Below are 16422 nucleotides of genomic sequence, written 5' to 3'. Positions count from 1 at the left end.
AAGTTTATAACCTTATAAAAACATCGTTTGTAATTTCTACCTCTCTATTGATATTCTCCATTTGAGGAGGCATTGTCTTCATACCTTCCTTCAGTCCTTGACCATATTTAAAACAGCTGATTTAAAGTCTTTGTCCACTAAGTCCAACATCTGGGCTTCTTCAGACACAGTTTCTATTGACTGCTTTTTCTCTTTTCCCTGTGCATTGGCTGTACTTTGTCTGGGTAGCTGAAAAACAATTTTTCTTGAAAAGTGGGCATTTTGGACATGACAATGCACACATTCTGCTGGGAGATCAGATTCTCCTACCCTCCACCTCAGAATTTGCTGCCATTGGTGCTTTTCGTAGCTGTTGTTGTGTGTGTGTTAGTGGTTTTTCCGAACGAACCCTGTAACATTGGCAAGGCTTTGCTGTGTGTGACCACTTAAAGTGGACCATCAGCTTAGTAGTCAGCTAATAGCTGCACAGAGATTTACTTAAATGTCTGTAATGAACACAACCTCCCCACCCGGCTGGGGTGCCCTGTGTATGTTGCGGCCTGCCTTCAAGGTGCAGCCAGAGGTGAGAGCTTAGGGCCTCTCTGGTCTTTTCTGAACATGCACGATCCTATACAATGTATACAGAGCTTCCTAGATTTCTGAGGATATGTCTGGGTTTTTCCATGTTTCTATGGATAGCTCACTGCTAACCTTTCTTCCTAAGCTTTTTGCTTAGTCTATCGTTTGTCCCTGTGCTTATCTATTGCTTCAGGCAGCAGAGAAATATGCACACCCCTCGAGCTCTCCCCCTAACCTGGGGTAGTGACTTTAGCATTGAGAATCTTCTGAGTTAGATGAGATATAAATATAAGCTTTTAGCACAAGAGTCTTCTGGGTAGGCATGAGACAGATAAAATAAAAATATTCTTTGCAAAAGGCTACTACTAAGCTTGGGAACAAGGCACAGGGCTAGCTTGAGTTAAAATTCCACAAGCATGCTGTTCTTATCAAGATTCAACTTTTTCTTTGTTTTTGTTTTTTTAATTTTTTTTTAAGGTTTTTATTTATTTCTAGGAGAGAGAGAGAGAGAGCATGAGCAGGGGAGGGTCAGAGAGAGAGGGAGTCACAGACTGAAACAGGCTCCAGGCTCTGAGCTGGCAGTCAGCACAGAGCCCGACACGGGGCCCGAACCCACGAACCGCGAGATCATGACCTAAGCGAAAGTCGGACGCTTAACCGACTAAGCCACCCAGGCGCCCCTTTGTTTGTTTGTTTTTAATAAGTATAACCTGACTTGCTATGAGCTACTTTCCAGAGTTCTAAAAAAGCTGTTTTGGGTGGTTCTTGGGGGCCAGTTTTATTGTTGCTTTTATGGAGAGGCAGAAATTTGGAATTCCTTAATACAATTTTACATCTTAAGTAGCAAATTAATGTAACTTAGTCAAGATCATCTCAGAATGAGATGTGTTTTAAACACAAAACAGCTGTGTTTTAAAACTTTCTAGGGGCATCTGGCTGGCTTAGTTGGTTGAGTGTCCAACTTCGGCTCAGGTCATGATCTCAACGGTTCGTGGGTTCGAGCCCTGCGTCGGGCTCTGTGCTGACAGCTAGCTCAGAGCCTGGAGCCTGCTTCGGATTCTGTGTCTCCCTCTCTCTCTGACCCTCCCCTGCTCATGCTCTCTCTCTCTCTCTCAGAAATAAATAAAACATTAACAAAAATTTATTGAAAAAACCTTTCTTTTCTGTGCTATCAGCCTCTTCAATATTCAAGTTCATACATATGGCGGTTATAAAGGATGATATTAGTTTCATTTTTGCCTCTTACCTACATGCAAAAAACCCTCAATGAAACTGCATTATGTTTACTTCTAATAAATGTGACCATTTCTGTGAAAGATAGGGAATCAAAGTCGTGTTTATTACAGAGCCTGGTCTTGGCAGTTACTTAATAAATTTGTTTAATAACAAGAATAATTAAAAAAAGAAAACTTAGTTAACATATATTGAATTCTAACTTTACCCCAGGTTCTAGGATAAGCAAATTTTCAAAAATATTTTTGAATTGTAAAATATACAGATAAGAGTTTATGTGGGGTGCCTGGGTGGCTCAGTTGTTGAGCATCTGACTCTTGATTTCAGCTCAGGTCATGACCCAGAGTCATGGGATCAAGCCCCGCGTCCAGCTTCACGCGGAGCATGGAGCCTGCTTAAGATTCTTTCCTCTCTCCCTCTGCCCCTGGTTGCATGCACTTTTTCTCTTTAAAAAAAAAAAAGTAACATATATGTAAATTTTAGAGATTTAAACAAATGAACACTCACATACCAACTATCCACTGTAAGAGAGAAATAATGACTTCAACAGATCCCATGCTTCCCTCCTCAGAGATCATCTTGAATTCTGTGTTACTCATTTCCTCTATTTTCCTCATAGCTTTATCATGGGCATATCCATGATGTACAACAGGTGTACAATAATGTACGATTTTATCTTTTATAAAAAATTCTATAAATAAACTTATATTATTCTATAGTTTTTTCCTTAAATATTATGTATTTGAAAATCATTCATTTTCCAGGGTAGAAAATTCCATTATATGGGTATATTTAAGGACATCTGAGTTCACAGCAGTCAGGAAAAGCTAGGCTATGCTGCAGTAATAAAGAACTCCTAGGGGGAAGAAAAAGTCATCCCAGGATCAAACCCTAAAGTATGTCAACTTTTAAAAGTTGTATAGAGGCAAAAGAACCAGGGAAGGAAATTAAAAAAGGGTTTGACCAGAGAAACAGAAGGAAAACTAGTAAAAAGTGGTGCCACAAAAGCCTGGAAATACAAAACAAAACAGTATTTCAAATAAGGAGAGTGAAGAATCCATTGGATTTGACAATACATAACAGTTAAGAGGATCTCATCAGCTTAGTTTTGCTGTTGTGCTGAGAGGCTGAAGCCTCACTGGGATGCTCTGAAGACACAATGGCAGTGGAAGCAGGAGACCGCATGTATGAACAACCACAAAAAGAAGCTGAGAGACAGAGGTGTTGGGATCTGGACGGTGGAGAGTTTAGTTTAGTTTAGTTTAGTTTGTTTGTTTGTTTCAGTATTATCAACACTAGAACACTGTGTATGCTATTGAGAATAATCCTATACAGAGGATCTGCAGAAGCGAAATGAAGGGATAACTGAGAGAGAAAAGTCTCTGAGACAGTACGGAAAAGGAACCCAGAGTATGAAGGAAGGGAAGAGCCTGTGGCCGGAGGAGAGACACTGTTTCCGATGCAAGAGGAAGACGGATGGAGATGGTGAGAGCCGAATTTGAAGGTAGGAAAATAGGGGGGCTTAATCTAACAGCTTCATGAATTATGAAGGTCATTAACTAAGAGTGGGGATGGAAAGTCATCTTGGAAAGAAAAGAGACGAGCTTAGCAAAGAGATGGGGTGGAACTACAGAGCAATACTGAGGGCCATTAGGAGACTGTGAGCATGAATTTAAAAAGTCAATCAGTCCATGTGTGTGATTTTTCTCAGGTGACATTCACTTGTTCAAGTTCAGGTGCAAAGAAAGGAACAGAAGGGAAACCTCCAGTAAAAGAATGTTTTTGCCAGGCAAATACTTTTCTCTGAAGAAAAGGCTGACATGCATTAACTAAGGTTATACTTCTGCCACATCAGAACAGTTCAAATTGCCAACTATGAAGTATATAGCAAATACAAGTGTTACGTTCATGAATGAACACTTACAATCTTTTATTTTAACTTAGTACTCAAGATAATATTGATACTATTCTGCTCACCAATCTTCCAATCGTGATCTCAATTTCACCCTATATTGTACTTCCTTTTCTATTTGTACATTTCCTAAAAACACAACGATGAGATATATAAAAATACCGCAATTACCAGTGTTGTAGAAATAGTTTTAATATTTTGAGAAAACTATGTAAAAAGACAAATACACCTTTTTCTCTGAAAACAAAGGAATTCACTAATGGCAAGGTAGCAATCTTTTTTTCACAGTGGAAATAAATTATATAAAATTTAAGCCCTTGATTTATATCATACTTTATTTTTTATCTTTTATATATCACACATACTCATTGAAGGAAAAAGACTAAAAGCTCAGATTCATATGATAAGAGGAGATAAGTAATTGCTCTTCCTCCAAAAGAATCCTATTAATAGAAATGATTATAAATTTCAGATAGATGAATGGGCCATGTTCTGTAAATACTAACATGTTATCCACTGCATATTACATAAAAATCAGTTTCATCTTACTACTTTGCAAAATATTTTAGCCTTGTCCATTTTTACTTTATGCCTCCATTTTCTCATTTATAATTTAGGAACTGACTTCTTTTTATAGATTTACCAGAAGTTAGGATATTTTGCTAATAAGAATTATCTTTGAAATCTTACCAACAAAGTCAAGCCAAATCAAACACATTGAGATTTGTTTTTCTGAAAAACAAGGTGATTCTGAATCTTACTGATAAGCAAAGTTCTAAATTCAGGGCCCCTATCATTCCTTGTAAACAGCCACGAGAGGGGGGTGGGGGGTGGGGTCGCAGATACACCACAATGAACAATTGCTACTCAGTATTTTCCCTCCAGTGTTACAGGGAGCATTATTAGAGCAGATCATTATTTCTTTGGTTTGAACACGAGATAAAATTTGTAGTTGGCTGAGCCCATATTATACAACAAATATCTATCATTAAACACTAGACTTAAAAGCAGTACAGGATGCCTACATTCCTAAAATCCTTTCAAAGTGCTGAACTTCACCTTGAATTCAGTCCAGGGCATCCAGAGTGAAATCCACCCTATTTAAATTACTTCTCTCTATCTTCCTACTTTTTGCTAAGTATGTATTTCTGCTCCTCACTTTAAATATATCCACTCACATTAGTAAGTAATAAGAAACCAAATTAATCTTTAGGTAAAGAGACATTATGTCACATCTTCATACAAATTCTTCAGTTTCAACACATTTTTTATGTACAAATAATTTGGAACTAATGTTGTAAAGAAAACTCCCTCAAACCTCTCATACTTCTTTTTTCCATACATTTATCCGCCAGAAAACTGCCAAACTGGGGAGGTGGCTTGCAGAGAACAGAGCATATCTACTTAAGGGACAGGTACGGAGCAAAACAAACTCAGGTCAGCATGAAATCACTTCCTGCTATTGGGACCAAAGAAATTATCGAGACCTATAGTGTAATGATACAAAGAGAACTGTAACCATCAAATTTCAAAGTGATGATGAACAGACTAAAGAACAAGAATGCCCTTCGAGTTTTAGGGATGCAGCGTTTCACTAACACATTCAAATAAGATGATCAGGAGAGAAGCGTTTGCACTTGCTGCGGCGATCGGTGTAGAATGCTCTCCGGGTCTTTGTATTCATTGACTGGATTCATCACGGCTGCATACACTTCCCCATAGGCTCTGCAGACTAATTCTGTAGATTGTTTTATGATCTGCTCTCTAGTGATAAGCAAACAATATGTGAACACATAATTGGAAAGTAAAGTACTTAACTGAGAATTGTAAGAAGCTTCATATTTGAACCAATGCATTTCACTTTCATAATCATCACGTACATACTACAAAAAAAAATCACTGTACAACCACACAAGTTTACTTACTTTGGTTTGGGGCTAAAATACACTATTTTATGTTCATTGTTGCAGAAGGGCAGGGACTATGTTTTGTTCACAGCTGTATCTTTAGGATTACTAAACAAGAAACAGAAACTGTGACCTATCATCAATGTACTGATTTGGCAAATGTGACTGGTAACACATTAACCTTGAGGAAAGAGGCTTATAATCATTCATATTTACCAATACTTTAAATCTCAGAATGACTTACAATATACTGTCCTTTCACATATATATATACTGTTATAAATACACTGGTTAGCTCCCACACTAGTAACCCCATTTTCAATTTCTCTTCTTATTATCAGCTAAAATAACGTGACACTTGCCTACAGCAAGTCATAGCATTTTCCACAAACAGCAACTCTACATAAGCACATAAAATAAAAAGGTTTAAAAAAATTTTTAATCTGTATTTAGTTTTGAGAGAGAGAGGGAGAGAGACAGAGTGTGAGCAGGGGAGGGGCAGAGAGAGGAAGAGACACAGAATTCGAAGCAGGCTCCAGGCTCCGAGCTGTCAGCACAGAGCCTGACGCAGGGCTCGAACTCACAAACCTTGAGTCTATGACCTGAGGTAAAGTCGGACACTAAACCAACGGAGCCACCCAGGCACCTCAAAGAACAAAGTTTTAAATGAACTGAAGCAAATTTTTTTAAAAGTCTGGCTAGAGAAAATAGCATTAGGTTCATTAAATGTGCAACAGCTCCCTGAGTTTTCATGGCACTTATTTCGTATCATCCTCAGCTACTTCTATTCCTGTATCACTACCTCTAGATAAGAAACTGGATTTTTTTTTCTGAATTTTACAACTCAATTTAAATATATCTTTCAAGCTTTACTCCCAAATCTACTTTTCTTGTTTCTTATTTCTGTCGGTGGCATAACCATGTTTCATCACCTCACTTCAGACCCTAATGAACTCTTGGATGGAGGACAGTAAAAACTCCTATCTGGTTTTCCCCTTTTGGGTGTCTTCCACATTCAATCTATCATAAGCACTGCTGTTAGGTTAATCCTTCTCAAGCATACCTTTTATCCTCTCTCTCCCTCCCCCAGCGCCTTCCTTCAAGGAGCCTCAGTGGCTTCTTCTGGTTTCAGAGAAGACAAAAGCAAGCCTTCATCATGCCACTTAAAATCCTTCAGAATACCTTCCATATCATAACTCTAATCCTGAGGTGTGGATCATCAGCATCCTGTTCTGATGGGGCCTCAAACTCTTGGTGGGGTGAAACAACTTGGCATTTCTCTAAAACTGTTAAAGCTTTCATAATGAAGTGGGAAGAAGGAAGCTACAGTGAGTAAATTCTCTGAGCAGAGTGGAGTAATGCTTCTGGCTATGCTACCTTTTCATTGGAAGGTTTGGAAATCTACTTAACTAGATGAGCCTTCCGGATATTTTTGATCTCGTAGTTGATCATTCCTCTAATTAACTGAACTTAACAATAATTGCGTAGATATGATGCAAAACTATTTTCCATAAATGAAATAGATGAACAATACTATAAACTAGCATTTTATTTTATGTTTATTTATTTTTGAGAGGAGAGAGAAAGAAAGAGAGAGAGAGAGAGAGAGAGAGAGCACAAGTGGGGGATGGGCAGAGAGAGAAGAAGACATAGAATTTGAAGCAGGCTCTAGGCTCTGAGCTGTCAGGGCCTGAACTCACAGGGCTTGAACTCACAAACCATGAGATCATGACTTGAACTGAAGCTGAATGCTTAACCAACTGAGCCACCTGGGTGCCCCTATAAACTGGCATTTTAAAAAAAAATTGTTAAATATAATACACATTTGATGCTCATTTTACAACAGATCAAATAATGGATTTTAGATATAGTGTTTTTTGTTCTTTACTCAAAGCAGTAAGACAGATTTTTGGGGGCTGTATGAAGCATCCATTACTTATACCTCATACTCTAAAATCTTTACTCAGTCTGAACATAGAGTGTTATTTATACCACATAAAGAATACAAAGAAACAAAGCTATTCCCTCTCATAAGTAGTTTAAAATCAAAATACGGCATAATAATGAATATTAAATACAATTTTTAAAAATCCTGAGTGACTGGTAAACATAGAACGAATTGTTGAAAGATCCTAAGTAACAAATTTTAAATTTTATTCTCATCATCCAAATGATGAAAAATTTTAAATTTATTGAAGTTTAGTTGCAACCCAGGGCACGCTTCTATTCATAAGCTAAACTAGCTTACAAATGTCTACAACTCACAATGCAGCAGAAAAATTATTATAAATCTGCAATGGAGAAAACCAGAATAAAGCAACATTGCTAAGACACAAATAAATAAAATCAAGACAATAAGACGAAGTAAGAGTTTATAATTTATTTTCAATGTTGGTGTTTGATAGAATAATACGCTTTCTCATTCTGCTCCTCAGTTTAGAAAGCTACCAAGATAGGGAAGGGATTAAAAAATGAACATGGCTGTGCTGAACGAGATTAGAGATACCAAAGCTCATGGAGAAAGGAAATCTTCCATGTAGTGCGGTGAATGAATAAAGGGAAGGGGAAAGAACTGTTCTTCCTGGCCGGTCAGTTAGCTGCTAAAGCCAATAGGAGTGAAATGCAATGGAAAGAGAGATTCTCCAAAGTGAATGTGAGTCAAATCCAAACTGCACAGAGCGGGAACTGTGACTGATAATGATTCCACATTCCTGCACAAACGTTAAGAGTTCACGCTCACTACCAAAGCCGGGTATGGAGCCATACACTCACATCTGAGAGTCTGTTTCCAGTGAATCATATGTAGTAGAGATAACAACAGTATGGTGATGGACACTATTGTCAGAAGACCTCGAATCTAGTTGAAGGTCTGCCACTTATTACTGTTGCTTTGAACAAATAATTCAGCCTTTCCAGGACTAATATTGGATATTCAGGCAAAATACTGAACTTGACATTTACAAGATACATTCAGCTTTTAAATTATTCCATGGAGGATTAAGAGAATTTTAATGATCTGTTGTTTAAAAAATAAAAACTTGGGCGTGTGGGTGGCTCAGCTGGTTGAGTCTCTGGCTCTTCATTTTGGCTCAGGTCATGATTTCATGGTCACGAAATCGAGCCCGGCATCAGGCTCTGCGCTAAGTGTGGAGCCTGCTTTGGATTCTCTCTCTCTCCTTCTCTCTTTGCCCCTCCCCCACTCATTCTCTCTCTCTCTCTCTCTCTCAATAAACAAATATGTATAAAAAATAAAAATAAAAAATAAAAAGTCTGTGTCTATATAACATATAAACATACATGCATACGCATACATACATACAGACACACCCACACACACATTATTGTGGAGAACTGGGTTTCTTAAATACTGATGTATAATAAGCATATCAGTCATTTGTATACAAATGGGGGGTATCTGACCTGCTAACACAGTTTTACTTTCTTGCCACTTTGCTATCGCCTCCTCTTAATTTGTAGTGCTAATTGCTATGCAATTACTATGTATCTTTTATCTTAAAAAGTATATACATATATCTGTGTATCTATTTATTTGCCTGCCTGGTGTCTTGGGCCAAATTATTCACCAATATCATATATAAAATACAGAGTCTCAAATAATGAATCATTATAGTGACAATCAATGTTTAAAATGGAAGTTTCAGGTAAATAAATACAAAATCACCAACAAATCATCTCAGTCATGTGCTTCTGAAAACTTGCAACGTGCTTCTCCATCGATCACCTCACATACAAGTCGGAAGAAAAGCAGCATTTTTTTTCAGTAGCATCTGCCGGAAACTGGAGCTAGCATTTGACATTCACCTCAGGTCTCCCAGCCAAGTCCACAGGTGGTGAATGGAGAGTACCTTTGGAATTATTTCTATAGGAAAAAAATCTAAAGACAAGTCCTGCTTTTCACGTATACAAGAAGGTCAGTTGAAAGAAGGAAAAATATCTGAATGTAAGCTATGATCATCTATAAAATCAGACCATTGACTTTCTTGGTCTCTTTACTATCATGAAAATCTCATAGGGAGTAATTTATTAGATGGTGCCCTATTGGCCTTTGGACAGTTTAATAATCCTCATAGTGCAAATATAACTTTCAAATAATTAAAAACATGACTCACACAAATAAAAAATGAAAGAATGTCAAAGATTTAATAACTCATTAAGGAGGAACTACTGAGATGGTGAAGCAGAGCTTCACAGAACATTTTGAGGAACTGATCACATATAGGCATTTGAGAAGAAAGGTTAGAACAAAACATGGGTTACTGTCCCACAGAGCAAAAAAATACACAGGACATGAAGGAGCAGGAGGCCTTTAATCAACAGTAAGCGGAGCATCAAACTCGGATGCAGCCCCCCAAATAATTAAATAATTCTGCACGGGCCTGTTGACAGGGCTTCGGTGTGGCCCTGAAAGGACACACTGCTCTCCCGGACCTCATGTGCCCCATTTCCAATTCTGAAAACTCTTTCTTACATTCAGAAAGTAGTCTGTTATACCAGTGTATATATCAAAGATAATAATCATGCAGTTAATTAACTACCAGAGAAAAGAAAAAAACTGAAGGAGACATGAATGTCCTAAAACTGTGTAAGAAGAGCAATGTTTTTCTTACGCATCAGAATACCATGCATTAAGGAATTCAATTTGTCCAGGTATAAATGTCACAATGCCATAAAGATTAGAAATGTCAGAAATACTAATAAAGACTCATATATAACTAAATGGAAATGCCACCCATTTTAAAACATATTCACAAAACATTTAAAATAATTATTTAAAGCATGTAGCTGTGATAAGAAACGAACTGCATACTTCCGGAATCAGTGAGCTTGTCATTAGTCAGTACTTTAGGATTTTGGTTGCCATGACAACATGACACAGCTTTCATCATTACCATAAACCCAGCATTTCTAAAAATAGCGATTTCAACATTCAGGCTCTGTGATCACTAAAATTGAGCTTTATTACAGAACCACAGTTAAGAGTGCACTCAAATGCATCACAGGAGAGAAAAGGTATTAACAGTTTAAGTCTTGGAAAACTAAAAAGAAAAGGTGATAATGTATTTATGAATAATAGATTAAAAATTTTGATTTTTCTTTTATCATAGTACAAACACCAATGACGTCACAATGGGTCAAGTCAATTTTTTATCCTAGGTCAGCTTTCTGTCACTGACTGTGGAATTCAAGTATATTTTACATAAGACCAAGCCCACATGTCTCCTATGAGTGTTAACCTATCACATAGGCAAATATGTTTGAGCTTCCTTTAAAAACAATAATGTAATCTCAATATCAAAGGGACTAACAAAAACACAGTACAGGCTAGTGTTAAAGAGACTAGACACTGGAATCAGAAATAGTGTTTCAAATCTTGGCTCTGCTTCTGTTTGCCCTTGGTTCAAGTAGTTAGCCTTTCTAGGCAATGTCCTCTACTAGAAAGAGGAAATCCTAATTCATGGGAGGATTAAGTGAAGTTAAAGGATCAGTCTGATTGAGATGTTCAAATTGATTACACTGTGAGAGTTGGGGTGAGGCAAGGGTGAAAGCAGAATAGATCAGAAGCTAATCTGATAATACAGGCACAGGCGACACTACCTTGGACCAGAGTGGTTACCTGTGAAGATGTTCAAAAGTAACTAGAGTCTCCTCTCACATACTTTGTTCTAGATAAACATTTAATAAAGTGGTTCTTTGAGAATTATGATTGAAGTTATACTGAATTTATTAGATTAACTGTATCACATAACCAGTTAGAAAAGAATACCATGTGACTGCTGGAACACTGAAAATCTACAGCAAAAATTTCACACTTAAAGATGAAACATCTGAAACATTTTCATTAAAACTCAAAGTAAGATATGCACACTCACTATTACATCTACTATTTACCTTGGAGTTATTAACCAATATAATGATTTTAGTCATAAATACTGAATAAAAGATGAATAAAATTCATTATTCTTAGCTGTCTTTACCAAAAACTAAATAATTGATAAGCTAATAGAACTAAAATAGTTTAGTTACTTGGCCAGATTGAAAACTATATATGAAATTTGGTACATTGCATATATACCAGCAATATCTAATTAGAACAGCTAATAGAAAATAAAAGAGCTTATAATAGTCACAGAATTATTTCCTAGGAATAAACCTGATAATACAGAGAGAAGATTATATGAGAAAATTATAAAACTATATTGAAAATTCCAAAATATCTGGATAAACAGGCATACCATGTTCATAGATAAAAATATTCACTAGTGGATTATACTCATTTATTTTCTGCTAATTCTTACATTAGCTTGGTGAATGTTTTATATGCATTTGAAAAGAACATTACCTTCTATAAATGTGTATGGTATTCTATATCTTTCTATTAGGTTGAGCTGATCGATGGTACTGTACAGCTTTTTTTTTTCTTACTTTTGTAATGTTTTATTTATTTCTGAGAGAGAGAGAGACAGAGTGGGCAGGGGAGGGTCAGAGAGAGAGGGAGACACAGAATCCGAAGCAGGCTTCAGGCTCTGAGCTAGCTGCCAGCACAGAGCCCGACGTGGGGCTTTAACCCACGAACTGTGAGATCATGACCTGAGCCAAAGTCGGACGCTTAACTGACTGAGCCACCCAGGCGCCCCATTACACCATATTAGATTTTGTTTTTCTATGAATTACTCAGAAGAGTGTTGAAATATCTACCTACAACTGTCAGTGTATCTCTTCTTCCTCAATTCTATGAGCTTATACTGCTCATTTTTTGAAGCTCTGCTATTAGATACCCATATTTAGAATTATATCTTCTTCATGAATTCGTTCTATTATTATTGTAAAATGTCCCTCCTTATCTTTGGGATCTGTCTTGCAGTCTAATTTTTCTGACATTAATACAACTACTTTAGCTTTGTTATGATTTTACTTTTAAACTGTCTGTATCTTTATTGTTAAAGTGTATTTCTTATAGATAGCATACAGTTGGGCCGTGTTTTTTCATCTAATCAAAGAATCAAATCTGCCTTTTAACTGAAGTATGTAGTTCTTTTACACTTAATATAATTATTTGTAAGGCTGAATTTAAGTCTATCATCTTGCTATCTTTTTTATATTTGTCCCTTCTGTTATTTTTCCTTCTTTTTCTGCCTTTTTAAAAAAATTTTTATTTATTTATTTATTGAGAGAGAGAGAGAGAGAGAGCACAAGCAGGGGAGGAGAAGAGAGAGAGAGACAGATACACAGAATCTGAAGCAGGCTCCAGCCTCTGAGCTAGCTGTCAGCACAGAGCCCAACACGGGGTTCGAACCCACGAACTGAGAGATCATGACCTGAGCCGAAGTTGGACGTTTAACTGACTGAGCCACCCAGGTGCCCTGTCAATTTTGAGAGAAAGAGAGACAGAGCAAGGGCAGGGTTTGGGCAGAGAAGAGAGGGAGTCACAGAATCCGAAGCAGGCTCCAGGCTCTGAGCTGTAGGCACAGAGCCCAACGTGGGGTTTGAACTCACCAACAGTGAAATCATGACCTTAGCTGAAGTCCGATGCTTAACCAAATGAGCCACCTAGGCGCCCCTATATTTAGCATTTTCCATACTCATTATTCCTGTGTCAATCTGAGTCTTCTTATGTATTCTTTTCCTTTAGCCGGATGGATTTCCTTTATCATTTCCTATAGTGCAGTGTACCAGTGATCAATCCTCTCTACTTTTGTTTATCACAAATGTGTTTATTGTGCTTTGAGTTTGAAAGATACGTTTGATGAATACACAAAGCAGACATTTAAAGATGACATTCTATTGCCTTCTGATTTGCACTGTTTCTAACAAGAAATCAGAGTATACTTAACCATCATTTGAATCCTGCAAATAATATGTCTGTTTCCCTCTGGCTACTTTTAACATTTTTCTCTTTATCAGTGGTTTTTAATAATATGATTATGGGGTATCCTGGTATGGTTTCCTCTGCTGAGTTATTTAGCTTCTTGGGTTGTGGGTTCACGCTTTCCATCATATCTAGAAAAAATTGTTTCATTTCTTCAAATCTTTTCTGACTCATTTTCATTATCACACTCCAATTATACCTACTTTAGACTGCTTAATACTATGTCACAAATCACCAAGACCCTCTTCATCTTTCTCTAGGCTTTAATTTTATCTATCTGTGCTTCGGTTTGGATGGTTTCTATTGTACTCTTTTCAAGTTGACTGATCTTTCCCTCCAGGGGGTCCAACTGAGAGTTAAACCCATTCAGTCAATTTTTCATTTTAGATATTATACTTTTCAGGTCTAGAATTCTCATTTTGTAAAATTCCCTATTTCTTCTCTCAGTATAATAAAGTTTTCCTTTAAGTCCGTGAACACACTAGAACTAGCTGCTTATAAAGAACTTACTTCTAGTTTTAGAAATCGTCATCTGTCAGTTTGTTTCCATTGATGGATATTTTCCTAGTTTTGGTTCATATTTTCCTACTACTTCCTCTAAGTAACACTGCATTATAAATACTACACGGATGACTGTCTGTATTGCTGTCATCTTTAGGAGTGCTAAGCTTTGTTCAGGGAGGCAGCTGATTTAGTTAAAGACCAGCATGATGCTTTATAGTCTGTTTTTAAGCTTTCTTGAGTCTAAGGTAGCCTTTACTGTAGGACTAGATTAACCTTTCTTTTAAGGCTTGGACTTTCTCAAGTCTCTCAAGCATTGTGAAAGCTTCAGTTATTTTTCAGCTTACAGGTTTCCAGTAGTTGCTCTTTACCTGATAGAACTATTTCCCCCCCAAACTTACTTTATTTTTAGTGATACAGGTATTCCTGATAATTAATACAGGTGGCTCAAAAGGAGGTAAAGAAGAAAAAAAATTATTTCATATACCTCTTTAAAAAAAAAAGAAAGTATTTCCCATAAAGGTATTATTTTTCTAGTATGTAAAATCAAGGAAGATTCCTGAATAAGAGTTCTCAAATCAGGCTTCCTATATGCTCATTTTAGGAAGCATCTATAATTCCCTTTATTTCTTAAATTACTCATAGAAATAATTCTGAATCATTAAGAAAAGACATTGAGAATATTTTATATATGTTTAAGTGTGGTTTCTGGATTCCAATCTCTAATATTTATACCCTTGGAAGGTGAATACTGGCAGCTGGCACTGAAAAAAGAACAACAGCCTTCTAATTCACCCCAAGGAAGAAACAAAGGAAGAATTCCTTAAAATTATTTTCTTTCTCTTTTCTCCACTTTCTACACAACTTTGTTTCCTGGATACTTAAATTTATTCAACAGAGAGAGAGACAGAGAGACAGAGTGCAAGTGGCAGAAGGGCAAACAGAGAGGAACACACAGAATCTGAAGCAGGCTCCAGGCTCTGAGCTGTCAGCACAGAACCCGACGCGAGGCTCAAGCCCATGGGCCATGAGATCATGACCTGAGCTGAAGTTGGATGCTTAACCAACTGAGCCACCCAGGCACCCCACTTTTAACTCTTATTAAAGCATAAGAAAGGAGAGAATCTGTTAGGAGATATCCCTGAGTCTAGGGACATAAGCTTTTAAAATTTTGATGAAAGTTGTCAAATTTCCCTCTAAAATGATTGTACTAATTTATACTCTCACTAATGGCATGTGAAAATACCCATCTTCCCTCGCCCTTTCCATTAGCATACAGCAAACTTCTTATTGTCAGTAATCTGATTGACAGAAATTCTCATTGCTGTTTTAATTTGCATTTTTTGATAATTATTATGTTCTATTTATTTGCCATTTGCATGTCTTCTGTGAACTGTCCAAACATAGTGACTATTTTTCTACTGTTTTGTCCTGATTTATGGAATTTTGTTCAATATTAAGGATACTTTGTTACATAAATTGAAAATATTGTTCCACATTACCGTTCCACATTAACTTAGTTTATATTGTTGTTTTCTGTAAAAACAAAGACAGAACAAAAACTTTTGTAGTGTTCTATAGCCAAATCTGTTCCAATTTCTCCTTTATGGCATCTGGGCTACCTGCCATCCTTTATAAAACACATTAAAACTTCCCCTCATTCGTCAGATTATGAAAAGAATGATAGGTTTTATATTTAGTGATGCTCCAAACAACTCAACATTCAAATACTAAGATTGAAACATGTGGTTAAATGTAAAAAACTACAGGTATTCGGTTAAAAAAATAATTTAAGAAGCACACAACAATTTGAGACACGGCATAATAGATTTTCTTTTATAATCTTTCAGGTCTTTAGAATTCCAGTTATGCAGACAGTATGAGATCTTTAAGGATGATAAAATATAAAAGTAAAAAAAAAATTAAAATCATTAACTACACCTAAAATGGGAAAGTTTCCTAACTCTATGCCTGAGGAAAAAATGATCCATCCCATTTCCAGCCATTTCAAATCAATACCGAATTTTCCTGCATGTTGAGCCCAAAGTGCCTCCTTGCTCTATTTATTGCTACGGACCTACTCTCAGGAACAAGAGAAAATAAGTGTGTCATCTCTGTACTGCTGCTTCCTTTCAGATAACTGAAGGATCTTCTTCAAGCTTGAGAGTTTTTTCCTTATTGTACTTTCTAATATATATATTAGTGGGGCGCCTGGGTAACTCATGGCTCAGTCTGTTAAGTGTCCAACTTTGGCTCAGGTCATCATCTCACAGTTAGTGAGTTCAAGCTCCATGTCAGGCTCTGTGCTGACAGCTTGGAGCCTGTTTTGTATTCTGTGTCTCCCACTCCTTCTCTGCCCTTCCCCCACTGGCACTCTGTCTCTCTCTCTCAAAAATAACAAAAATAAATAAATAAATAAATAT

The 16422-nt window shown here is 36.8% G+C and overlaps 1 protein-coding gene across 1 annotated transcript in view; it reads right to left on the bottom strand.

Moving 5' to 3' along the window:
* Window positions 1-3870: 3870 nt before the first annotated feature.
* The window catches only part of COG6 (component of oligomeric golgi complex 6), a 76190-nt gene continuing 63638 nt past the window's right edge, over window positions 3871-16422 (bottom strand). Inside the window, exons 19-20 of the mRNA XM_077752577.1 lie at window positions 8487-8554; window positions 3871-5465 (exon numbers count right to left, since the gene is read on the bottom strand). Of these exons, the coding sequence (XP_077608703.1) occupies window positions 5320-5465; window positions 8487-8554 (214 nt within the window). The 3' untranslated portion in view covers window positions 3871-5319. The remainder of the gene's footprint in view (window positions 5466-8486; window positions 8555-16422) is intronic.

This window comes from Crocuta crocuta, unplaced genomic scaffold (assembly GCF_008692635.1).
Source record: "Crocuta crocuta isolate KB4526 unplaced genomic scaffold, BGI_CrCroc_1.0 scaffold190, whole genome shotgun sequence".
In the NCBI taxonomy this organism is placed as follows: Eukaryota; Metazoa; Chordata; class Mammalia; order Carnivora; family Hyaenidae; genus Crocuta; species Crocuta crocuta.
The sequence above is the reverse complement of the archived record's forward strand: the minus strand, read 5'-3'. Positions and strand labels throughout refer to the sequence as shown.